This window comes from Akebia trifoliata, chromosome 11, assembly GCF_017979445.1.
Source record: "Akebia trifoliata isolate Shusen 1 chromosome 11, ASM1797944v1, whole genome shotgun sequence".
Lineage (NCBI taxonomy): Eukaryota > Viridiplantae > Streptophyta > Magnoliopsida > Ranunculales > Lardizabalaceae > Akebia > Akebia trifoliata.
This window is the reverse complement of record NC_141385.1, coordinates 34,060,164-34,087,462: the sequence shown is the minus strand read 5'-3', so window position 1 is coordinate 34,087,462 and position 27,299 is coordinate 34,060,164. Positions and strand designations below refer to the sequence as shown.

The window sequence follows — 27,299 nt, the reverse complement described above, 5'->3', positions numbered from 1 at the left end:
AACCAAATGTGCTCCCCTAAATCCCAAAACACCCTTTCCTACTTCAGAAACCCATATCTCGAAGTAATATAATAGATGAATTTGGTCCATGATGTTAAAAAAAATTAAAAATTCTAGTGGATTCTTGAAACACCAATGCTCGATTGCGGTCCAAAAAAGTGTGCATTATCTCATTTTAGTCATCATTAAATCCACAATGACCATTTTTGTAACTCGATTCTTCCATCAATAATATGATTTTTCATTGGTATTTGACGATACGATGCCTTGGTGATATTTGACAATCTTGCACAACATCCTCTATTTCCTTTTAATTATTAATTAATTAATGCTTCTTAAAAGATAGTAAGAAAAAAATAAATGATACTAAATTAAATTGATATATGTGATTATTCAATTAAAAGATAATAATCTAATTAAATTGATATATGTGATTATTTTATTTTTCTGGGTAATAAGTTTTTGCAGACAAGCAGTATTAGTGTTTTTTGTTTTGTGGAAAGAACACATTTCAGATAGTCAATTAAATTTATCTATCCCATATTTTTGTGATATCTAATGACTTATAAGAATATATTTAAATAGAACTACGAAAGGCTTGATTCGTAGATAGATGTATGTAGCCAGCCTTTTCAAGTTCCAGCTAAAATATATAGAACAAATTAAATAAATGATACATATGCAATCATTCTTATTATATGTGTAACCAGGTTTTGCACTAATGTAATCTGAGTGTTCTTTTTTTTCTTGATTTAATAGTCATTTTTCATATTTAATTAAACTTATAAAAAAAATTAATCATATTTTTGACATTTTTATATTTATTAATATCTTTTTATTATTAGAAAAAAGTGAGGCTTGATCCTACTATATGGAACACAGAGTCATATAGATAGCCTTTTCAAAGTCCAACACAAAATTCTAAAAATCTAAATAACATGATAAATGTGATTATTCTGTGTAGATGGTTTATCAGTTTTAACTCTATAGAACTAAACTAAAGGGGAATCAGTCAACCACATGATTGAGAACTTAAACAGAATTAATTGATGGGATTTCATATTTGTTAACTTGCTTTTGAGAGTACTGTAAATAAGATTTGTACGTTGTAAAGATGAAATTACTATGAATAAAAAGGAATCCATTATTATATAAACATACAACAACAACAAAAACCTACTTAATATTACTTAAATACACAAAACAAAGTAGAATTGATGTATTACCCGAAAATGCTATTTCTTCTAAGGGGATGAATCTGTTTCTCTAACAAATCCACAACATAACATTTGCTTGCAAAAGCAAAACAATAAATAAAAAAGCTCTTATTGTAAACATTGACACAATTGACTCACAGATGAGGGGAAAAAAACAGAGTAATTAACATCTATCGGACAAAGAGTACCATTTTGGTTCATCCAAACTTCCAAAATGGTGTTCATTGCTAGCTTGAACTAGTAGAAGCATGCGGAGAGCTTCTCCTCTTTTTACTAGAACCCATTGATCCCTTGTTGGGTACAGTGCAGTAGTTTTTTTTGTTCAAATCATCAGAAGAAGAGCAATCATCAGATGAACTAGATGATGACATATCTCGATGCTTCCTTTTCCTCCTCTTCCTTTCATTGTGAGTTTTGTGATGCCTTTTATGACCCTTTGTCTCATGCCTTCTAAGTTTCCCCTCTTTAAGGCATTTCTTCCTATGATCATCTTCTTCTTCAGACTCTACTCTTTGGCGCCTTTTATGGTCTCTTTTGCTATGTTTTCGTCTCCTCTCCTTTGACCTTGCCCTCAGTTTACATCCTTTTTCTCGAAATTGGGACATGTTTGGAGTCATTGAAACATGCTCGGAATTAAAAACCATCTCTTTCCCATCTTTACTTTCATTAGCTTCGGGCAAAGGATAGATAGCACATTCTCCAGGAATATCTTGATGTCCACCTAAATCTAGATCATGATTACGGGTCCCTCCTTTTGTGGATTGATTGGTCTCATCAATATCCTCCTCCACAGTAATGACATCTGAACCATTCCCTCGATCATTGGGTGGCAGTTCATGTTCAGCTATGTTCAACTTCAAGCTCTTATGTGTGGGTTCCTTGGATTGATGTCTCTCTCCAGCTACATATTTATCGGCATCTTTGTTTTGTGTTTTCTTGTTGGAATAGTTCTTCTGGCCTTGATCACTAAGATCAGAAAGAAAATCTTCTGTAGAATGGGAAGTCCTGTTAACTTTGTTGTCCTTCACGAAAAGATTTCTAGTACTGGGACTTGGACTGTTCTCCGAAGATGATATGCTTCTAACGATTGGTTTTCTTGGACTACTGCTGCTGCTATTAATGGGACTTTTAGACATATTGTGCCTGTTTGTAACCCTTGAAGATATCTTGCGCCCCGACTTGAGTGATGGTGATCTAACATGATGATGCTGAGGAGAATGAGAATCATAACGATGATACCTTGAGGACCGGAATCTAGATGGAGATCTCCCACGGTAATAAGAATAACTTCTGCCACCAGACCAATCTACATCTCTTCTATAACTTGATCTTGAATGCCCCCTATGATCATCATAACGAGTGTAGTAATTGGAATACCTACTAGTCCTGTAATTGCTGCGATCCCTTGGTGAGTAATCGTTATGATCCTTGCGTCTATTTCGGTACCTGATTGGAGATCTAGAGGTTGATTTTGAAGATAGAGCAGACGGAGACTGGGAATGAGATTTAGATTCTGGTTTTTCCCTGTTCAAAGATGAGATTTGTCTTGGGTCAACCAAGTAGATTAAATGGGATAAGTTTTTTTTTTTTTTTAAGAAAGAAGGAATTAAACTCATTAATCTCTAGTAAAATTGGAAAAACAAAACGAAAACCAATACAAGCATCAGTATTTGCATGGCATAGGTTGGGTTGGAGTGTCGTAGATGCTTCAGCTAAATAATCAAAACGAGAAACTAGATTGTGTATCTCAACTATAAAGGCCTTTTATGCATGAACTATATTCCACTCCTTACCGTATCATTCAGTATATTTGTCTATCATATCCTTAAGATACTTTGAAGTTCAATCTCGTATTTAGCTGCCAATGACTCCTCTAAAAACAGGAACGCTCAACACGTGAGGATGGTAGAACAGAATTTTAGTTTAGTGGTTGTAGTATTTAGGGAAATCCTGAACATTAACAAAGTACAGAGTAATGGATCTTTCTCTAATTCCACGGCCATCACACTGGATCTAAAGGTAGAACTCTTACCACAATATGATTCTAGAAATCACAATAACTGATAAGTGCCAGACGTGTGTAAATTCATCCTAATTATGAAGGCACTTAACAGACCTTCTAATCTAAAACTTAGGGTTTTAAGAATAATCCTGCATTTCTGTCTAAATTAGTTTGCATTAATAAGTTAATTAAATAGGGCATAATTGCATATTTTATCTGATTTTTGGAGAGCCTAAACTCATGTGGGTTTAGTTTTGTAGGTTATCTGCCAGTCCAAGCCCAAAACTCAAGAGCCCAAAGCAATCAGGAGGGCAAACCAAGGAAAAGCATGAAAGACCAAAGCCAACCTCCACCAGTTGACCACGGTGCAGTGGAAGCAGAGAGAGTGGCATTGAAAATTGAAACACGTCTCTGACGTGTAATTTGGATAGAAACCTTAACCTTATCTTGAAGAAACCCTAATTTGAGGTCAGACATATCTATAAATAGGACCCCTCTGGTCCTCAAAAGAGAGATCACATCCCCGGTTTTAGAAATAGTTCTTCTCCCTCTTTTCTGTTCTAGTTTTTAGGTTTACTTTTATGCTTTAGTTTTGAGAAAAACAGAAGTGTAATTCTCTTTCATTTCAATAAATTTGTTTTCTTCTCTTGTTTCTGCTACGACAGGAGGTTAATCTCCCTCCATTAGAAAGGTAGAGGAAGCCTAGAGCAGATTATTTACTGTTATTTCAAGTTTATACCTTTGTTTTAGCTCTCACTGTTTTAATGGGTCGTTTTCATAGTTTAATCTAACTCCGGTGGATCAAAGGTAAATTAGTGGTTTCCCTATGCATACCATGCTTAAGCTAGAAGACCATACATAAATCAGATTCAAGATGGGCTATGCTTAAATTAGATAGTTTGCCGTTGGGCATTTCAGTTCTTGATTGAAAGGATCCTAGCTTTAGATTCAAATATCTCATTGCTTAAAGATTGTTATTTTTTTACCAGCAATGCTTAATCTTGTCATTCCATGCTAGAGTTAAATTCTTAGATGGTCTGTTCTTAACCTAGATTTCTGGTCATTGGAATTTCATACCCTTAAGCGATTAGGATATTTCTTCTTTTGCTTAAAAATATATTTTCCAACCCAATGACATTAAATTGTGCGTTGGGTTGAGTATAAAAGAGGTAAGAGTTAGAAATAATTGATAGATTTAATCTAAACTCTAGGTGGAATCCGTATCGCTAATGATTTATTTTATTTTTGTTTAAAGTTTTATTTCTGATTTCCAACTTAGTATTTCAAATCGACCATAAACTGTTTTAAATTGGTTACTTACCCACGGTTAGATTTCATTCCTCTTTTCCCTGTGGTTCGACCCCTTGCTTGCCTAATCAAGAAAGGAGAAATTTTATTTGTTCTGCAACAAATCAGCACATCAATCTACAGACGAACAATAATGCTCATCATCACCAATCAAACTATATTTGAATGATTTTTTATTTTCATTTGAATATATAAGAGTGAAGGCGGGTTTTTGATCCCAGGTTTATTGTACTACCACAGACAGACTTTACAATCTTATCAAGGTGGCACCTATATTAGTTGCGTAAATTTTCATCTTTTCTGATAAGTATTAGTGACATATTAGTTGTATTCATTGTATAAATTTCAGCCAGTGATGCCACCCCAGCAAGCGAACCTCAAAAGCTCGTGGTTATTTTTGCAGGTCCAATAAGAACTGGACAGTTTTGACATCCTAATTTGACAGTCAATTAAGGTGGTAAGGGCAGACCCTTCACGGCATCTGTTCCAGCTTTTTATTCTGTATGGCCAATGTATTGTTGATCATGAAGATTGTATTCAAGCTATGAACACAGAAAACATGCAAACGAAGTACACCATAGAAAGTTCAAAGGATTTCCAACATGAACATTAGTGCTAGCCAGGCCTGAGAGCCATGATCAACAACCCATACCCAGATTCCTCTTATATAGGCATGAAGCATGCCGTAACAGTTCTCCAAGGACCACATAGATCATGTCCAATCCCTCATGCCATGCCAAAATACAAAAATCTGTGGCAAGAATGCCCATTGGCTTGATCAAATTCCTAAGTTTAATATCACAATTTTTAGGATAAAACAAATAGAACAACAAGGAGGACAATAGAAAGTATCATTTGTTACCCTAAAAAGAAATATTTGGTTAGCAATTAGAGGTTTGAAAAGAACAAACTAGGTTGGCGGTTTGGGGAAGAAAGAGGGAGTTATGGAGAAGAATTATCAAAGCAAAGTATGGGGAGAAAAGGTTTGGTTTGGGAGAGTGAGGAGGCAAAGTCTTCTTATGACTGTAGGCTTGTAGCTTGTGGAATGGTGTCCTTAAGGTGTCTCAACAATTTAATAGGGGAATCAAATTTAGAGTGGGGAAAGGAAATAAAGTGTGTTTTTTAGAAGACAGGTGGTGCAGAGGATCATCTTTATCTAAAAACAATTTCCTTCCCTTTATGCAGTATCTTTCCAAAAAAAAAAAAAGACAATGTTGTAGAAGACTATCTTACTCGCAACAGGAGTGACCTCAAGTGGAATCGGAGCTTTGGAGAAACCTCAATGATTAGGAGTTGGTGAGGTGGCTTCTCTTGTAGATATTCTCAACTCTATGCATGTTGTGTTGTCAGAGGAAGATAGAAGAGAGTAGAGCAAAAATAGGGAAAGAAGATTTTCTATGCACTCTTTTCATAAAGCTTTGTTGCCTCCTTTCAATCCCATTTTCTCTGAGCCTTCCATTTCGTCTTCCCCTATTTCCATCCAAGATCCCTTTTTATCATTTGGTTGGCATCTCTAGAGAAAATTCTAACCTTGGACAACTTGATTAAGAGGGACTTGCAAATTCCAAATTTTTGCTCTCTTTGCAAGGCAATGAAGAGTCGAGGTGTCATATTTTGGTCCATTGTTCCTATGTTTTCAAAGATTTGGGCCCATTTTATTTCACTCTGCCGTATGGATTGGATTTTCCCTAATTTTGTTTGACCTCTTTTCCTTGAATGGAGTTACAATGCATACTTTAATAGGAGAATATATCACTGGGCCATTCTCCCATGTGTAATTTTTTGGGGTCTTCAAAAGGAGAGAAATAAATGAGTCTTTCAAAGTTAGGAGAAATTGTCTCATGATGTGATCTTGGATATTTTGGGATCACTATTCTTTTGGCGCAAGTTGAGCAAGGAGTTTGAAGGAGTGACCTTTGAAGACTTTGTGTGCTAATGGAATGAGTTGTGCTCTTTATAACTTTGAGAGTACTTGTTTGCTTAGTTTTTATGTTGTTGTTGAAACTTTTTTCTTGTTATGTCATTTAGTCTTTTGTACTTTAAGGGAGTCACCTCATTTTTCATAATTTTGATTAATTTGTACTTATCAAAAAAAAAAAAAAATCAAGAGTCATTATTCAATATAGGGATGTTATTTGAATATATCATAATTCCGATGTGTTAACAAACACACTAATATATAGGTAGAGGAAATATCATGAAAACAAGAAATACAACCAGCATAATTTTTTATTTTTTTTTAAAGTACATATATAGAAGGCAGTGCGTAGGTCCTACCATGCACAAGTTTAAACAACAAACAAATGGCAAGAATTGAATGAGTTCAGAATGAAATAATTACAAAGAAGAAAAAAAGGTATAGTTACTTTTTAGGGGATGTTTCTTCAGACTTCTCTTTAGGTAAATTGTCTGTTTCGCCTTTCAAGAGTTTGCTGATCTCAGCAGCACGGGCTGCAGCCTGTTCGGCAGCCGCTTTGATGCTTACAGCATGAGCGACTGCTTGTTGCTGTGCCAATAACTGTTGATTCACTAGCGACTGTTGAAACTGGTGCTGCTGCAAAGCTATAGCATAATTAAAAGCTGGCACCCCTGCTCCGGGAAAAGGAAGGTTGGCACTGCAGCTCCTGGCAAAGGTTGGCTTGATGCATTCGTTGTTTGAGAAGCATAATTTGATTCTAAGTTGCTTGTATTCATCATGAAATTCAATTATCTGAAACAAGACAAGAATCTTCTATCCTTCCCCATACCTACAACTTCCAAGTCCCATGCAGTCAAAACAATGAAAAAGCACTATTTAAGACATATGTAGCCCCTACATGCCAAGTAAATGAAAAAAGCTCCACTAAAACCCTAAACTTAAAGAAAAAAATGAGAAGCTTTTCATATATTTATTTTTTTAAATCCAAAAGCCCCATCAATGAATGTTCTATTGATTTTTTGAACTAAAGGTATTTTAAAAGAGGGTTCATGACTCTTTGATGAATGAAAAAAGGGTTGCATACACTACGTTGTTTGATATTATCCCTTTACCTTTTATAAATCTACTTTTATTTTTTTCCTCTGGAGTATGAAAATGGTTGTGTCAACTTTTCATATATTTTTTTATTTCCTTATATTAATTATAAAAAATTTCATATTTGAAATTTAACTAACATATTATGTGTATGCTTCAGGACTATATCAAACACCCCATATTTGTGTTGGAAACCGGCTAGCATGCCCATGTCATTGTTAAATGGTGTTCGTATTAATAACACCTCATTCCTCAATTAGGTATTAGGTTGCAGGGCTCAAAATATCAAATTGCGTGGTGTCACTCCATAGAAACCAAAATTTTCTAAGCGTATGAAACCCATTTGACTTAGGGAATGTGCTTACTGGATATAACAAAATCTAATGCTATTTAAACCCGCGAAAATGTTTTTCAGTTTTGCTAAAAGCATCACAGAAATCACTAAGTTGTCTAGCAAAAAGAAATGAGGATACTGAGATGAGTCTGCTATGGTGTAACAATACCAAAGTTGCATTATGATCATGTAAAAATCTGGGATGAATAGAAGAACTTTATTAAAATAACACTAGACAGGACATCAACAAGATATGGACTGTGTATGTTAACAAGACGTTGATTATGTACAACCAGTTCGAGAAGGTCAGTCTCCTCTTCCTAGAGGATATTTCAAAATATTCAAGATGATCTTCTGGTGGAAATATCCTACCTATATGATCACAAGACTTACTCTCCCAATATCTAGTTAGAGAGTCCATCTACCAACAACAGTTCACTAGGAGGAGAGTAACATAAATACACAAGCAACACAAGTTCTTATATTGGAGAAGCTTGATGGAGTGCATATATCACACATGGCCGTGCATGAGTCATACAAGGGCATGACACTCCCTCCCCCCATAAGAAACACTTGACCTCAAGGGTTAAGATTGAGAAAGCATACATGATATGTCATGTCTCCACCTTGAATCTTTCAGTGGAGGCTTTGTCTTGATGACAAACAATACTACGACCAAGGATCGCTTGAGAAGCCACCTTGGACATGCCATTGGCACTGAATTAAATCAGCTGGTCTACTACCACCTTTCTTTTTTAGGCAAGAAACATGAAAAAATGGGTGAATTCTCAAACCTCATGAAAGTTTTAGTTAATACTCCACCTATTTGATCTTTTTAGTGAGAATATATAACAGTGAAAATCTTGAGGTCATAAGAGGAGGTAAGAATTTTCACCCCTAGTTGTGGGAAGGAATCAATGGTTTATGGAAATATGTTGAAGGTGAAAGGCCTTGCAATCATTTTTCTCAGTCTCTAACGGAAGACCGTGGACAAGGCGGTCATATCATCAGTTTGAAAATCTGGAGATATCTCAAAAAAAAAAAAAATTTTAATAAATAATTATAACCAAAGAATTTTATTGAAGGGAGGACCAGAAGTCCTCACAAAAGGAAAGCAAACAAAGGCCAAGGCCAAGAAGAAAGAAAAAGAAAACAACCCAACTAACCCCACAAAAACCTGAGGAAATCCTCCTCTACACATAGAATCCCACATAAACAAGAAATCTTCAAAGAAAAACCCCCTGAACTCGTGAAATTGCTTACTCCAATAGAACAAAGAGCCCACAATGCTAAAGATAATTTCCTGTAAAGAAAGGTCTTTTCCATAAAAAAATTCTCTTGTTACTTTCCTTCCATAGGCCCCAACGAAAATTTGGAGATATCTCAAAATTACCTCAATTTTAAATATATATCATAAAAAATAAGAAGATAGCCAACCCCAAATATTTAGGAGAAGGCTTTGATGATGATCAACATCAAAATATGAGGTTGGAACAGTAGTAGCATCTTCAAAGATGTGATTCATGAGGCCCTAAAAAATTAGTTGGAGCATTAGGAAGGCCGAACAACATCACCAAAAAATCCCAATTTACTTCATGAATACAAAAGGTGATTTTGGGAATATCTTCCTGACAAATTTGGGTTTGGTGGTACCCAGACCTCAAATCTAATTTTGATATATATGTGTACCCATGAATTCATCCAACAACACATCTACTACTTCAATCAAAAAATTTGTCTTTCATTATATGGTTAAGGACACGATAACCGACGCACATGTGTAAAAAGTCCTATCTTTCTTTTAACCTACCAATGAAGAATATGCACTCATACCGGGGAGAATAACTCTAGTGTGTAGCACCTTTTATATGATCCTTTTAACCTTTTTTTATGAAATTAAGGATATTGTAAGGTTGTACATAATGGACTTACTATGTGGAACAAGCTTGATATGATGATTGTGTGATCACTTGGGAGTGGTGTTTTTTACTAGGAAAGGCACGGATGGAAAAGAGTATAAATTGTGCATGAATGCTGGTATATTACTAATATTTATCTAATTGTCACAATAGGTGGAAGGGTCTAGTACCCTCATCAGCTCTTAGATCTCTACACCTATTATAGCCTAACAAGCCTTGCACGTGTGCCCGCGTGTGTATTTGTCACTGCAATTGAAGCATAGCCCCTTTCTCCTCAATTCATTCCATTTCAACTTTGTCAACAATTTTAAGGGAAAGGAAACTTCCCTCAACAACGATGAGATTCAAATTTGTTCCTCAAAAGACACTTGACTTCGGATCATTGTGCCAGCAAAATGACTGGTGAACCTCAGTGGGGGGAACATCTTAACCCCTACCCATATATCTTCTTGCAATCCCAATATAAAACAACCAATTAGGTATGATTCTAGTAATTTTGATATGCAATTTGAAAGCTTTTCTATTTGAGGTTGATAGTGGCAAAGAAATGATACATGATGTAAATTTGAAAGTGTCATTAGTATTGTCAAGCTCAACCGTCTCAAAGCGAGTGCATAACAACTTAAGGTCCCAAGTAACGGCACCAGACATAGTCTTTTTTTTCCTTTTTGATAACAGAGGGTACCTCACACCCTTTGAGATGGGACTAGTCCCTACGGTTGCATGCCCTGACTATAAGGAAGTTTCCCAACATGCATCAAAGTACATGGAATGCAGTTAAGTCATCCACTAATACTAAGGAATTAAAAGAAAAAAAAAAATTAAGTAAGTCTTAACGATATTAACCATTGGGCATTCAAAAGGTGATAATAGTTTTTAATTCCTACCTATTTCTAGAGTTCTTCTGGAGGAGAGCACATCCACTAACATTTATCCATGCATTAATCATGTAATGCCATAACAAACAACAATGAAACCCTAAAATCTGAAGAAACCCTCAAAATTCAAAAATAAAAAATAATAGTCCAGACAGGAAGAGAGAATGAGCTAAAAAGAAGAATCTAAAACTCCAATAAAAGAAAAATAAAATGAAATCGAAACAAATCACCAATAATATAACTTCACCTAGAAATATAAGGGGGAATAAATACCGAAAACAGTAGAACATATTACAACACAATATGTATTCGAGATAGAACTGTTGGGAGATGGCAATAATCAGGAATTTTATTGGGAATTCGAGATTTGAATCGAAAATCGTTAAATTTCAAAGAATCTAAGGCAGTAATTATTGAAGAGCTTTGAGAAAGATAAATTTTGAGTAGAAATCACATATAAACGAACCTCAATAAGCATCAGTTTCCAGAGTTCCGAGAGAGACTGGTTTCGGTCCGTAGTCTCTATCATTTTATTTGGGTGATTTAGAGGCACCCCTCCATAATTTAGTCAATATTCGATATATTACCCTTTGTTTTAAAAACTAGTGATATTGAACCCCTTGATGTCGGTCTTTCCTAAAAGCCTAGTAAAACGACTTGCATACCCTCATCTTCCAAAGATACGATTTTTAGGGTGGCCGAAGATGGTGGATTATCTTTTGGGTAGAAAAAATATAGGGTATTTATAAGAGGTATAGATTAAAAATAATTTCCTAGAAGTTAAATGTGATTATCTTGAGAAGAAGCAGAATATCGAGCCATGGCCAGATCTATTCCAAAACTTGTATAGTTGTCATGGAATTAGATTTTATATAAAAGTTGTCCATTGAATTATAGTGTGATAATCGAGTAGTCATGCACATCACATCTAATCCAATCTAACATCAGAGTAGATAGCCACTAGAATGTGGTGTTAATATTAATTATTATTTCAATAAAATAAATATTTATTAGATTTAATAAAAAAAAAAATTATAGGTTTATTTATTTTTAAAGTTTTTGTATTAAATTGGATTTTTTTTTGTATGTTGAGGGGTATTTTTATATTTTGTATTTTAGAGAGCATGTGGACTTAGGATTTTATCTCCTAAAATCGTATGGTCCTACGTCGAAAAAATAGAATACTCTCCTTGAGGTTATATGAAATCTCTCAAATAACTAATTTAGTTATGTGTTTTAGAGGTTACACTTCGTTGTTAAGCGGCGACTCACCGTCACGATTACTTATTCGTGTTGTGCACACGTGCGTCAGGTGTTGGACTTTGTTTGGTGAACCGAATGGGTTAAATCAACATCATGGAAGTTGGTCGAAGGGGTTTGACCACAGAAATGTCTATTGAACTGTTGGTTAATGGAATTTGACCGCTTGTCAAACAACTTGATAAGTAGTCATTAGAGTTTGATCACACTCCAATGGGTATTTTCTTGGTTCATGAAAAGTCACAACTCTTCGGAAACATCTCGCTAGAGATCAGATTCAAGAACTTTCATTTAATTTTTCCAACAATTTTAAAACATTATTATCATCCATTCAAATGGCCTTAAATATGAAAAACATGGGTTAAGATTTCGTCAAATTGGAACACTTCAATGACAACAACTTCTGAAGATGACAACAAAAAATGCACTTCCTCCTGACAACCCTTGGAGTTGTTTATGTTTTAAATTCTCCAAAGCCTAAAGAGACAGAAGAAGAAAAACTAGCTTATGCTCGTCTTCGTCAAAAATAAGAACAAGACAACCACATCTGCAAAAATCACATTTGTGGACTCGTTGTTCAATGTTTACCAAAACACACCTTCTGCAAAAAGAACTCTAGGAGACTTTGAAAGCCAAATTTCAAATTGAAAATGCATGAACCAAAAATTTCTTAATAAGTCAATTTTAAAATTTTAAAATGATTGATAATAAACTAATTCTCAATCAAGTTCACCAATTTCAGTATATTATCAATCAATTGGTTCAAAAAGATATAAAAAAGGATAATATTTTCAACAACTATTCTATTATCCACAACTTATTTCCTTCTTGGAAAGACAACTGCAAAGACCTCAAACACAAGGGAAGAGCTCACTTGTGAGGAGTTGTACCACCATCTTCGAGTCAAAAAACAGTTACGTCTTCAAGACAAGAAGGATAAGCATTCTGAATTAACTTCAAAGGCTCATATAGTAGAGGTAGGCACGTCTAAACCAAATGGAAAAGGAAAAAAGGGTAAATACAATTTTAAGTTCGATAAGACAGTTCAAAAAGATAAGCCGCATAAAAATAAAGGTGATTGCTACTACTATGGCAAACCCGATTACTTTAAAAAAGATTGCAGAATATTCAAGAAGCACAAAGAAAATGGATCTCAAGTTGATATGATCAAAGAAAAGTTCATCGCCATGATTTTTGAATCAATTCTGTAAAAAGTAACAAAGATTGGTGGATCGATTTGGGTGTCACTAGGCATATTTCGAACAACAGGTCAACGTTTTTTAACTACAAAGAGGTGACAGACGACCAGGAGTTCTTCATGGGGAATGCATCCACTGCAAAAATCATGGGATTTGTGATAATAAATCTAAAGCTTTCTTCTGATAAGATCTTGAACTCATATGATGTTTTGTATGTTCTAGAGATCTGGGATGTATTAGTGTGCAAGGGATATGTTTGTAATGGGATGTTCAAAATTAATTCAATGATGAAATATTTTCTCCTGTTTATATTGTTGACTATTTTTCTTTATGGCATGATAGGTTAGGACATGTTAATATTGGTATAATGAATTCTATGGCTAAATTAGGTTTAATCCCTAAACTTGAAAATACTATTTTTGATAAATGTAGAATCTATATACAAGCTAAAATCACTACAAAACCTTTTTAAGAGTGTTGAAAGAAATGCTAAGATTTTAGTACTCATACATTTTGATATTTGTGATATGAATAATATTTTAACTAGAGGTGGAAAAATGTATTTTATAACTTTTATAGGTGATTAGTCAAAAATATTCTTATGTTTATCTTCTAAGTCATGCAGATGAAGCTTTAGCTAAGTTTAAAATTTATAAAGAAGTAGAAAATCATTTAATTTTAAAAATTAAAACTTTAAAATCTGATAGAGGCGAATACATTGAGAATGTAGTTGATGACTTTTGTGAGTCTATAGGGTTAATACATCATTTGACTGCCCCTTACTCTCCTCACATGAATGGAACTGTTGAGAGAACAAAATAGAACATTAATTGAAATGGTAAATGCAATGATTTTAAATTCTAATTTGACTATGAATTTTGGAGTAAATCCCTTTTAAGTATTAGTTGTGTTTTAAATAGAGTTCTCTTTAAATTTTTTAATATTACTCCTTATGAATTTTGAAAAAATAATAAGTCAAATTTGAAATATTTTAAAGTATGGGGGTGTCGTGTTCTTGTTAGACTCCCAGATCATAAAAGGCCTAAGTTAGGGAATCATGTTCTTGAATGTATTTTTATAGGTTATTCTTTAAACAATAAAACTTATAGGTTTTTAGTTACTAAAATTAATGGTGCAATTAGTCAAAACAACATAATTGAACCTAGAGATGCAAAATTTTATGAAAATTATTTTTCAAGAATTCCTAAGATAAATGAAAATTCTAAAAATTCATCTAAAAGAAAATTGGTAATAAATTCTGAAAATGTAGATAAATCTGAAATTAGAAGGAGTAAAAGAATTAAAAAAGAAAATAATTTTGGATCTGATTTTTATATGTATATAATAAAAGGATCTGGATCAAAATAAATCAAAGAAACTATGATTGTTCTTAATATAGAAAATGATCATTTATCTTTTTCAGAAGCTATGAAATCTCAAGATGCTGCATTTTGAAAAAAAGCAATAAATGATGAAATAGAATCAATAATGTATAATAAGATTTGAAAATTAGTTGACTTACCCAAGGGATCTAAATTCATTAGTTGTAAATGGATTTTCAAAATAAAATTAAGAGCCTATGGCCCAATAGATAAATTTAAGGTCATATCAGTGATTAAGGGATTTCTTTAAAGAAAAGGAATTGATTTTTTCGATACTTACGCTCGAGTCGGTAGAATTTCAACTATTCGTATTTTAATTTCTCTTGCTTTTGTTTGTAAATTAGAAATTCATCAAATGGATATGAAAACTGTATTTTTAAATGGAGAATCAGATGAAAAAATTTATATGGATCAACTTGAAGGTTTTATTATACTTAGTTAAGAACACAAAGTATGTAAAGTTAAATCACTTTATGATTTAAAATAAGCTCCTATAGTAGATTTAATGGAAACAATGGTGTTATTATATGTTTATATGTTGATGACATGCCTACGTTAAATCATTTTTATCTTCCAGTTTTGATATGAAAGATTTGGATAGAGATAATGTGATTTTAGGAATTAAATTCATTAGAAACGATAATATGGTTACATTAGCTCAATCTCACTATGTAGAAAAAATACTTAAGAAATATGATCATGCTGATTGTAAACTGGTTTCTACTCTTATGATCCTAGTATTAAGCTTTCTTACAATAAAGGTAGATCAGTAAACCAATTGGACTACGCTAAAGTAATTGATAATTTAACGTATGACATGCATTGTATAAGATATGAAATTGCATATGTTGTTAGTAAGTTAAGTAGATATACAAGTAATCCATGTCAAGGTTATTGAGATGCAATTTCCTATGTTTTTAAATATTTAAAATGAACTACTAATTTTGGATTGTGTTACTCTGGTTATCCCTCTTCTTTGGAGGGATATAATTGTAAACACCCCAATTTGAACGGACCCCGTATAAAAAGGGCCCAAAAATAGTATTTTTAAAACTAAAAAAGCTTAAAGGCCCAAACCCACAAAAGGTTTGTTTTACAATTCAAATAAAAGCCCAACGTTCCAATGAACCTATAAGGTCATTTCAAAAACCCTTTCTTCAAAAAATCTCTCAAAACCCTAAATTCCTTCATTCCAACCCACCATCAAGCTTTAAGCCCATTGCCAACCCACCAAAAATACCTTAACTCTAACTCAATCAAATCTCAATGTTACCCTATCCAATCAACTTTAAACCAATTCCAACATAAACTCAACTCTAACCTAAACCAATTCCGACCAAATCCTAAGCCCAACATACACAAAAGCCCATTATAAACTCCTACTCACACCCAAAATCATATCCATAATCTCAAACAATGACCACAAAAAATCAATGACCATCAAGATGGACATTTGTCGTCACCACAACCCACCTCCCTAAATCAATCTATCCAACCTCATCATCATCCTCCTCAAAAAGTTAATTAATCCACACCCCATGTCATAACATACCCCTATCATTTTTTCCCAACTCTTATCACAAGCAATTCTCACACCCCTTCTCCTTAATCAACTCACTTTACCCACACTCCTCAACTTTATTGTCATATGTCACCGTATCTTTCACCTTTCCAAAATCAAAATACCTACCCCTCTTATATAAACATTCTTATGACCAACACTCACACCCCTTAACTTCACCTTACACTCAACCCATATGGGTTGAGAGATTCAACCCATAGGGGTCAAGTAATCCTTTTTCACCCTGTTTTTACCAAGTTTACTCTCTCCCCCAATTACAAATTGTTTACACCTCATTTACAAACCCCATGCCATTTTCCATTTTTATCCCATCCTACCCCTAAAAAGTCCATTAAAAACCTATAAAAGCCCACCTCTCTTTCACAACCCTCAATGCTTGAACTCTTCATCTCAAGCTTCATCTCTCATCTCAATATCTCATTTCTCTCAACCTCTAAAGAAACCTCTCAACTCACCACCCTAACCTACTCAACTCTTAACCTAAAAGCATATCAACCATCAAACTCTACATTTCAAGCTATTCAACTCAAGATCAAGAAATACTTCAAAGAAGAAAAAATCAAAGATAAAGAAACAAGACAAAGTAGAGTCAGGATAAAGAAATAAAAAAAATCCCCCTTCCCTCCTTCCCATTTTTCCTACTTTACTTCTCTCCTCTCTTCTTTATTTTTGTTTTTAGATCAACCCTAGGATGTAGTGGACACCCTCACCTATACCCTGTAAATTAGGCTTCGACTTGATTGAAAGTGTAGGGATTGAAGACATTTTCAAAAGAGACTTTTTACAAAATCCCTACATATTTGCACCAACCACAAAATAATTTTGAGACTAAAGCATTGGATCCATTTCTTATGAAAATGGACCCTTGACCGATATATCCATAATTTTCAAACAAAAAAAATATATGTTCAAAGGCATGGATCATAATACGGTTCCTTCCTTAATTGGGAAGCCTTCATTGGTCTAGGTCAAAATTGAATTCCCTCGCACTTGAGAGTAGAAAACCAGGTTTTATCAATTTTCCTTTTTAGTTTAAAAAAATGATTGAATCTAAGATTACCACCCAAGTTGAAGGAAATAAAGTGCCTAACATCTTTCTTATTTCCTAAGATGGATCCCCTTATCTAGATCTTAGGTAGATAATTATCATTTATCCGTATGAGAATCACTAACAAAAAATGATTTTTCGAAACTATTTTCAGAGTGTCCATTCACACCCTTTTCTAAAATATGAATGGTGACGACTCAAAGTCCAAGTAGTAGTGATCATCGGACTCAAAAATTGCATAGCTACAGTTGGCGATTACACTAGGGAATACGTAGGCTTAATCTTTTTTGATTCAATCATTTTTTTCAAAAAAAAATGTATGTTTTCATTTCATAGTTTTTATTATCTATTAATGTGTGTTATATTTCTTATTCATTTTTGTTCTCTTTTGTGGATGAATGTATGTAATGTTTATTTATTTTTCCTAGTTTTTTTTATTATTTTACTTTCGAACAATATGTAAGGATCGATACACTTTTCAAAATGCACACGCACTTCACAACCTCTTACACAACTACCCCCTTCCTTGTTAAAAAATTAACCCCATATGCTGGTATTCTCAAGTCCTCGAGATCGTTATTTTGGATGGAAGGGGGGAAAAAATCTACCCCATTCACCAACCTAAAATGTGGACACTTCGATGTATATCAAGATTTGAAAAATTGGAATCTGAAAAATCACCTATGAGCCTGCATGCATTAAAACATGATTAATAGACTTAAGACACTAAGATTTTCAAAATCAAGTACGTATCGATCCCATGTTCACATTTTGCAAGTTTCGAAGCCTACGAAGGCAAGTTGTGTAGATTTAGGATCTCCCTTCACTCCCTTAGGTAAAAGGGGAAAATTGTTTAATTGCTTTAAAGTTATGCATTTCAGGTTTAAAAAAATGTCATTTTTTTTACCCAGCCAAAAACCAAAGGCAATGTCCCTCAAAATCCAAATAATAGAGGCTTAGAACAAGGCATTGTCCAAAACAAATAGTAGAAATAGTTCTACTTGGACAGGAAAGCTTCTGGTCCATGTTTACAACACGGACTTTAGTGACTCGATTGAGTTTGTGCTTAAAATACGGACTAAAGAAATATTCTTAAGTTCGTACATAAAACATCTACTTAAGAAATATTCTTAAGTTCGTACATAAAGCACCTACCAATGATTTAAGTTATGATCTTGGTGTAACAACACAGACCAGAAATTGGAACTCTCATGCTCCTATTTTGGATGACATTATTCACGAGTTTGTGGCCCATTGGCACCCAAAAACAATTCAAAAAAAGGGGATTTTAATCCTCAAAGTCTCGTAAAATTTTCAAAAAAAAAAAAAAAATTAACTTCAAAATAAAATTGGGCCAATTCCTTTTGGAAAATCTTAAATAGGCCCCAAGGGGTCACAGGGGATCGAAGTCGAGCTTTTACGTTGCAAGATGCCCATTTGAAAATAAGGACACAACCTAAAGAAAATGATCACCCCATGATTAAGTCGAAGCTCTGAATGATATAAAGTTGGGACGAGGAGCCTACTCGCCCTTTGTTGGACCTAAGTTAGATCCACGATTCCCACAAGGCACATCGAATACCCCAACTCAAGTTTATTAATTCAAAGTTTTAAGGTCTTCAAGTTTTAGGCTGATTATTCGCAACCAATCCTACTACGGACCTCAATGAGGTCAACAATCCCACTACATGACCAAAAGAGGTCAACAACCTACAACAGACCCCAACGAGGTCAACAACCCACAAGAGACTTCGATTATGCCCCTTTCTTGTACAAAGTTTGAATAAAAAATGATCTTGATCATGTCCCCATCTTTTCAAAACCAAACAAGGGACACAAGAGCCCAAACACAAAAAATAGTATCCGACTTCACACGAACATACTTTTACAAAACATTTTTCCCGCTCCATGTTGAGAAAGTATTTTATAAAAATACTCAGCTCCGTGCTGATGAATTCTCTTATCATACTTCTAAGAGAACTTTTCCAGCTTCAAGTTGATGCCAGTTTTGTGCTGATGAAATCTCTTAAACCTTAAGAGTAGTATTCTAGCTCTGCATTGATGAAACAACTCAAAAGACATCCAAAGAAATATGCAGCTCTGCGTTAATGCTAGTTATGCATTGATATAACTATCTTATTTCAAGAACACACAATCCAGTTCCGTGTTCATGCCAGCTCCGCATTGACTCCAACACCATGCTGATGTAACCTCAATTCAGAAAACACATAATCCAACTCCATGTTGATGGTAGCTCTATGTTGACGTACCCAACCCAATTTCGTGTTGATGCCAACTCTGTTTTGATGAACCTTACTTTAATTTTATTTATCTTAAAAAAATTGTGTGACATCCTTAAATAATTGAATCAGACCTAATAAAACATCATGCATCTTATTTTTTTTGTAAGCAATATAAAGACACTTGATTTTTGTACTCACAGGTGGCCAAATGAAAGAAATATAAACACCCTAAAAAGCCTCTATATTTCCTTCGATCTTCACCAGCTATAAGTACCTTAGAAGACCCACAACCTATGGCAACTAAATTGGTAGAGGCCAACGCAAGAATATCAACGTTATTGAAATAGCAGAGAGATAAGAGAAAATGTTAACTACGGTGTTGGCCAACACCAGCTTCATACAAACCCAAGCCGTACAACACCAAACATCCGAATTGAACCCTAAACTCCCAAAACAACAACAACCGTGGCTTCTCCATTTTAGCTTCTTTTTTTCTCTTTCATGTTGTAGACACCCATTTTTGCACTTGCCTGATTAATCAACTCGTCAATCTGATCGCAACGGTTCCCAATAATAGATGTCTATTCCAATACTTTATTTTGTTACCAGATATATTTCAAAAATACAGATGAGGTATCTCGAACTGACAAAACTTTAGAAATCACGCTACGCTAGGAAAATACGACCCCAAAAACATAAAAATCATCTCGTAAACCAAAAAGAAGTTTCACGATAAAAACCATTAAAAATGACCAAATTATCAAAATATCCCTAACATCAAAACAACCCTAAAACCTACGTTACGCTTAGGAAAATTCATTCAAAACACATAAAACAATAAATCGAAATCAAATACACCACTTCGCCAATTTTCACAAAATTCGACAAAATTACAAAAATACCCCTCATAAAATTCACGACCATTTGACACAAAAAATTTCATAAATGAAAAAAACCAACATTCCCATTGAATTTCTTACGAAAAACTGATTCCAAAACATCCTGAAACATTGAAAAACGACTTAAAATGTAAAAAATCATCTCCGAGGGCAAAATGGTAATTTTACAACTTTAATAATTAAAATTTTCGAAATTAATAAACAAATCATTAAATAATATAAAGTGAAACATTAAAGTCAATCAAGTAAGACTAAAGTCAATCTTTAAGTCAATCAAGTAAGACTAAAGTCAAGATATTAAAAGCCAACCAAGAAAGACTAAAGTCAAAGTATTAAAGTCAATCTCATAAGACTAAAGTCAAAAAACCCTAACCTAAACTAATCAAGTCAATCTCATAAGACTAAATTCAAAACCCTAAATCAAAACCCTAATCTAAACTAATCAAGTCAATCTCATAAGACTAAAGTCAAAACCCTAAATTAAAATCCTAAAGACTAAGTCCATCTCATAAGACCAAAGTCAAAACCTTAATTAAAACTCTAAAAAAAATCCTAATCAAACCCTAATGCTTTTAAAAAACTTTATAAAAAGGAGTTTCCACATCCTATTTTTGTATCAAAGAAAAAATCCTAGAAAAAGTAGGTGAAAAAGCCTCCACAACCTCCCCAAAACCCTAATTTTGAAGTCCCAACTCCTTACCTAACACCCATGCTTTGATTTTAGTATAAAAAATACCTAAAAGTCTTTTAAAAATATCCCAAAATCCACAACAAATTCAAAGCACCCAGATCCAAGAAGGAGATACCTTACCTCGGAGATCAGAAATCAGATCCGGAGCCAAAACGAAGTAAGGAGTACGGTACAAGGAGCATTTTCACCAGATCTGAGGGAATAGAACCATTACAGATCGAAGGTAAGGTTTTTGTTATTTTTTTATCTAGGTTTTGTCATTAGCGATGTAGTTATATTCGGGATAAGTAGAGACCGGCATTGGCCGGGCGGGGTTGGTGCCTAACACTTTCCAACCCCGTAATGTGATCCCCAGATTCAGTTTTTTCTGTAGTAGATTACTTTTTTATCCATTTTAGAGTCAGTTTGGTTCCTAGACCGTAATAACTAGGTGGCGACTCCCAAACCTCAAGGGTCAAAAGCGAATCCGCGCACCCCATGGATCGAGGGCACTTTCAGTGACGACTCCACTGGGGACTATTGAGGATCAAACTTGAAAAATCCCGAGTATGGGAGCATTGCCAAGATGACCTAGTTTTTTTTATTATTTAGTTCGATTTATTTTATTTATTTTTTTCTGTTTATTTATTTTTGTGACTTGATTGTAGATGATTTTGGGTATTGCATTTTTTTTCCCAATTAAGGATCACTTTTTGATGACCCCTAAATAATGAAATATTCAAATTGACATATGAAAATGATGGAATGATGAAGGTTGGGACAGTAATGTTAAAACATTTTTACAAAACATTCTAGTGAGAATGTAGTCTAGGAACCTCTTAATAAAACGTAGAGCTCATCGAGTAGATTAATTTAGAACCTGAGTTCACACAATTTCATTATCGGAAGCCTTAGATATCATCGATGCAAGCTCAATCTGTAAATCTGAAATTGTTGTTGAATGAAGGTTGGGACAGCAATGTTAAAATGTTTTTACAGAATATTCTAGTGATAATTAAGTCTGGGAACCTTTAATAAAACGTATATCTCATCGAGTAAATTAATTTAAAATCTGAGTTCACTCAATTTCGTTATCGGAAGCCTTAGATATCATCGATGCAAGTTCAATCTGTAAATCTGGAATTGTTTATGAATGAAGGTCGGGACAACAATGTTAAAACGTTTTTATAGAACATTCTAGTGAGAACTAAGTCTGGGCATCTATTAATAAAATGTAGATCTCATCGAGTAGATTAATTTAGAACTTGAGTTCACTCGATTTCGTTATCAGGAACCTTAGATATCATCGATGCAAGTTCGGATTGTATTTTCCTAATTCACAGAAAATCCGAATTTATCTAATGGTTGCACAATTAATGTTCTTGAGAATGAGCTCATCTCAACCATTGTCAAACAATCAAAGCCAAGAAAAAAGAAAGAGCTCGCTAGATTGAAAACCTGAAAAGACGATCTAGGCAAAAGTTAGAGCAAGCTCGCTAGATTGAAAACCTGAAAAGGTGATCTAGGCAAAAGTTAGAGCGACAAGAAAAATAAAAGAAAATCCCAAACTGAGAGCGGTCCGAGCTGAAACATCAGAAGTCCGAATAATCAAGGTCAATAGTTAGCTTAAACCAGGCATAGACTCGGAAGCCACAAGTATCTTGTCTACGATTGATCTGAAAATTCAATTGATCTGAAAATTCTTACTTCCCCAAGTGAACCAAAGGAGAGAAGGGTGAATTCTATGATGAGTCTCAAAAGGAAATATTTTGTTCTCTTGAGCCAGACTCAAAATATTCAATAAAATTAATCAAAATTAAAAGTTGGATCTTTATTGCGCTTGTGGTAATCAAATATTTTAAACCTTCATACTAGGGGCATTTTCTTTTTCTTTTAAATATGTAATTTCCCCCCTTATGATAGGGGCATTTTTTAATGATGCGTTCAATTATCTTCAATGCCATGCTTATTGTCAAACTAGGAACATTTTGTTTTTGAGCAATGTTAATCCTTAAAGGTAATGGGAACCCCAAAGTTAAGGTTACCCTCTTGATAACAATTTTTCGAAAAACTCGTAAGGTTCAAACAAATGCATTTTGGATCTCACATAGGAGATGGGGCATCCATTCTGTCCTAGATCTATTCATTTCCAGATTCAACCCCTCTTTTTCAGATTTCATTTATTCTTTCCCAGATTTATTCCTTCATTCTCAGTTTTACTCAGCCAGATGCCGCCGAGGGTTTTCTCGAAATTATGTTCAGATGCCGCCAAGGGTTTTCTTGGAATTATGCTCAGATGCTGCCGAGGGTTTTCTTGGAATTATGCTCAGATACTGCCAAAGGTTTTCTTGGAATTATGCTCAGTTACCGCCGAGGGTTTTCTCGGAATTATGCTCAGTTACCACCGAGGGTTTTCTCGGAATTATACTCAGATGCCGCCAAGGGTTTTCTTGGAATTATGTTCAGATGCCGCCGAGGGTTTTCTTGGAATTATGCTCAGTTCCCGCCAAGGATTTTCTTGGAACTATGCTCAGATACCGCCAAGGGTTTTCTTGGAATTATGTTCAGATGCTGCCGAGGGTTTTCTTGGAATTATGCTCAGATACTGCCAAGGGTTTTCTTGGAATTATGCTCAGTTACCGCCGAGGGTTTTCTCGAAATTATGCTCAGTTACCACCGAGGGTTTTCTCGGAATTATACTCAGATGCCGCCAAGGGTTTTCTTGGAATTATGTTCAGATGCCGCCGAGGGTTTTCTCGGAACTATGCTCAGTTACCACCGAGGGTTTTTCTCGAAATTATGCTCAGATGCCGCCAAGGGTTTTTCTCGGAATTATGCTCAATTGCCGCCAAGGGTTTTCTTGGAACTATGCTCAGTTGCCGCCAAGGGTTTTCTTGGAACTATGCTCAGATACCGCCAAGGGTTTTCTTGGAATTACGCTCAGATGCCGCCGAGGGTTTTCTCGAAATTATGGTCAGATGCCGCCAAGGGTTTTCTTGGAATTATGCTCAGATGTCGCCGAGGGTTTTCTGGGAATTATGCTTAGATACCGCTGAGGGTTTTCTTGGAATTATGCTCAGATGCTGTTGAGGGTTTTCTCAGAATTATGCTCAGTTACCGCCAAGGGTTTTCTCGGAATTATGCTCAGATGCCGCCAAGGGTTTTCTCGGAATTATGCTCAATTACCGCCAAGGTTTTCTCGGAATTATGCCGCCGAGGGTTTTCTCGGAACTATGCTCAGATACCGCCGAGGGTTTCTCGAAATTATACTCGGTTTATGCTAAGCTTAGCTCAATTTATATTCATTTGGTGTTCAGATTTTACTCAAATTCTTTGAAATCTATCTCAGATTTTAAGTCCACACACTTGCACAGTTGTTACATCAGTCAAGGAGAATTTTCTAAAATTCAAGGATCTGACACTGCCAGTGAGAGCTCGCGCTCAAGGACCTGAAATTTTTTTTTTAGTTCGGGGAGAGTTTTACCCTCAAGGATCCGAACACCCCGACGAATTGCTAAATCAGGCTGCAAAATGAACTGTCATTAGCTTTGACATTCGGATATCGCACTATCTAACAAAATAGATTTGCTATCTAGTTTACTTCAACCCTCTACCAAAGAGGGGCATCTGTAGACACCCCATTTTTGCACTCGCCTGATTAATCAACTCGTCAATCCGATCGCAATGGTTCCCAATGATGGATGTCTATTCCAATACTTTATTTTGTTACCAGATATGTTTCAGAAATTCAGATGAGGTATCTCGAACTGACAAAACTTTAAAAATCATGCTACGCTAGGAAAATACGACCCCAGAAACATAGAAATCATCATCTCGCAAACCAAAAAGAAGCTTCACGATAAAAACCATTAAAAATGATCAAATTATCAAAATACCCCTAACATCAAAACAACCCTATAACCTACGTTACGCTTAGGAAAATCCATTCAAAACACATAAAATAATAAATCGAAACCAAATAAACCACTTCACCAATTTTCACAAAATTCGACAAAATTACAAAAATACCCCTCATAAAATTCACGACCATTTGACACAAAAAATTTCATAAATGACAAAAACCAACATTCCCATTGAATTTCTTACGAAAAACTGATTCCAAAACATCATGAAACATTGAAAAACGACTTAAAACGTAAAAAAATCCTCTCCGAGGGCAAAATGATAATTTTATAACTTTAATAATTAAAATTTTCGAAATTAATAAACAAATCATTAAATAATATAAAGTGAAACATTAAAGTCAATCAAGTAAGACTAAAGTCAATCTTTAAGTCAATCAAGTAAGACTAAAGTCAAGATATTAAAAGCCAACCAAGAAAGACTAAAGTCAAAGTATTAAAGTCAATCTCATAAGACTAAAGTCAAAACCCTAACCTAAACTAATCAAGTCAATCTCATAAGACTAAATTCAAAACCCTAAATCAAAACCCTAATCTAAACTAATCAAGTCAATCTCATAAGACTAAAGTCAAAACCCTGAATTAAAATCCTAAAGACTAAGTCCATCTCATAAGACCAAAGTCCAAACCTTAATTAAAACTCTGAAAAAAACCCTAATCAAACCCTAATGCTTCTAAAAAACTTTATAAAAAGGAGCTTCCACATCCTATTTTCGTATCAAAGAAAAAATCCTAGAAAAAGTAGGTGAAGAAACCTCCACAACCTCCCCAAAATCCTAATTTTGAAGCCCCAACTCCTTACGTAACACCCATACTTTGATTTTAGTCTAAAAAACACCTAAAAGTCTTTCAAAAACATCTCAAAATCCACAACAAATTCAAAGCACCCAGATCCAAGAAGGAGATACCTTATCTCGAAGATCAGAAATCAGATCCGGAGACAGAACGAAGCAAGGAGTACGGTACAAGGAGCATTTTCACCAGATCTGAGGGAATAAAACCATTGCAGATCGAAGGTAAGGTTTTTGTTATTTTTTTATCTAGGTTTTTTCATTAGCGATGCAGTTATATTCGGGATAAGTAGAGACCGGCATTGGTCGGGCGGGGTTGGTGCCTAACACCTTCCAACCCCGTAATGTGATCCCCGGATTCAATTTTTTCTGTAGTAGATTAGTTTTTTATCCATTTTAGAGTCAGTTTGGTTCCTAGACCGTAATAACTAGGTGGCAACTCCCAAACTCAAGGGTCAAAAGTGGATCCGCGCACCCCGCGGATCGAGGGCACTTTCACATGTGTATATCAACCTTTACAAATCCCTATGGTCAATTGGGTTAAAAATTAATCTGTTAAAAGATCAAGAATTTCTGGTCCCTGATTCAAATAGACTTTTTATTTTGTGTGGAAATGGTATAGATGCAATTTCTTGCACTACCTCGAGATTCTTCTTTGCAACTTCATATCTACAATTTTTGAGCTCCCGGTATGCCTGCAACACAGTTTCTCCGATGCCTTAGTCATATTTAGTAAAAAGTAGCAAAGTTTTTGTGTACCAAAGAAAACCTAACTTTTTAGGGCCTCTCCCCCAGTATTTATAAGAGTGAAATCCTAATTCCCTACATTGCTCTACTAAGTAATCATTTTTAGGAATTGTGGTCCGAGTTAGTATGTACTTGGTTTGGAATGTGTTTATGTTCATTCCTTGATTTAGGGACGTCTTCCTTCAATCAAGGATGATCCCAGGCATTTCGAATCAAATCATATCTTATTTCATCACAATTCCTTGATCTCTTGGGATTCAAATCTTTAGTCATTCGCCATATTTACAGAGTGTCTTAACTGTTTTTCCGAGTCCGAATTATCGTTTGTAATTTGAGACAGAAATACTCCACTACTTGTTCATTGGGCCTTGGTGCACTTTTACCTCAAATTTAGATTTAAGGTGTGCTGAATCGAAACTTTGGTATCAGGTGTTGCTATCTCGTGCGCCACAAAAAATATCCTCCACAGTCATACTATGGACCAAGGTATCCAGACCTCTTAGAGCACCTAACTAATCCTCGGGACAAGTGTAATTCCCTCCCCAATACCCACCAGGTAATTTTTGGGACAAATCTATAAGGGTGGCCCCTAAGGTGGGATTCGAACTCAAAACCTTCGCTTTATAATGTATGATCTTGGCCATCTCACAAACCCTTAAATCGTTATCTTCGTGGTATTTGTCCAGTTGATTGTAAATGCCATTAAGGCTCATCACCCCCATGTTATAACGGGCATAACCTTGTATCGTACACGATACATAATTTTGTACATAAATGCAATCAATGGTGGCCTAAAGGGTCTATACAAGTTTGTAAAAACAGGACTTTTATTTCTCAAAGGCCCATGGACAGTGCTACGAACTCTAGCTTATATCAAACAATTT

General features: G+C 34.8%; 1 protein-coding gene across 4 annotated transcripts; it reads right to left on the bottom strand.

Moving 5' to 3' along the window:
• Positions 1-1,154: 1,154 nt before the first annotated feature.
• LOC147391336 (uncharacterized) lies at positions 1,155-11,256 on the bottom strand. 4 transcript variants are annotated; one of them, XM_086460139.1, is made up of 3 exons: positions 11,138-11,256; positions 6,894-7,274; positions 1,155-2,741 (listed from the first exon to the last, which is right to left on the bottom strand). In XM_086460139.1, the coding sequence occupies exon 3, from the start codon at positions 2,351-2,353 to the stop codon at positions 1,445-1,447; it is 909 nt and encodes a 302-aa protein (XP_086316265.1). In that variant the 5' UTR covers positions 2,354-2,741; positions 6,894-7,274; positions 11,138-11,256; the 3' UTR covers positions 1,155-1,444. The 4 variants fall into 4 exon arrangements, with proteins under 4 accessions (XP_086316265.1, XP_086316267.1, XP_086316266.1 ...); XM_086460141.1 differs by having other exon boundaries at positions 6,894-7,280; positions 11,138-11,246; XM_086460140.1 differs by lacking the exon at positions 11,138-11,256 and adding an exon at positions 10,919-11,131.
• Between the last annotated feature and the right edge of the window lie 16,043 nt (positions 11,257-27,299).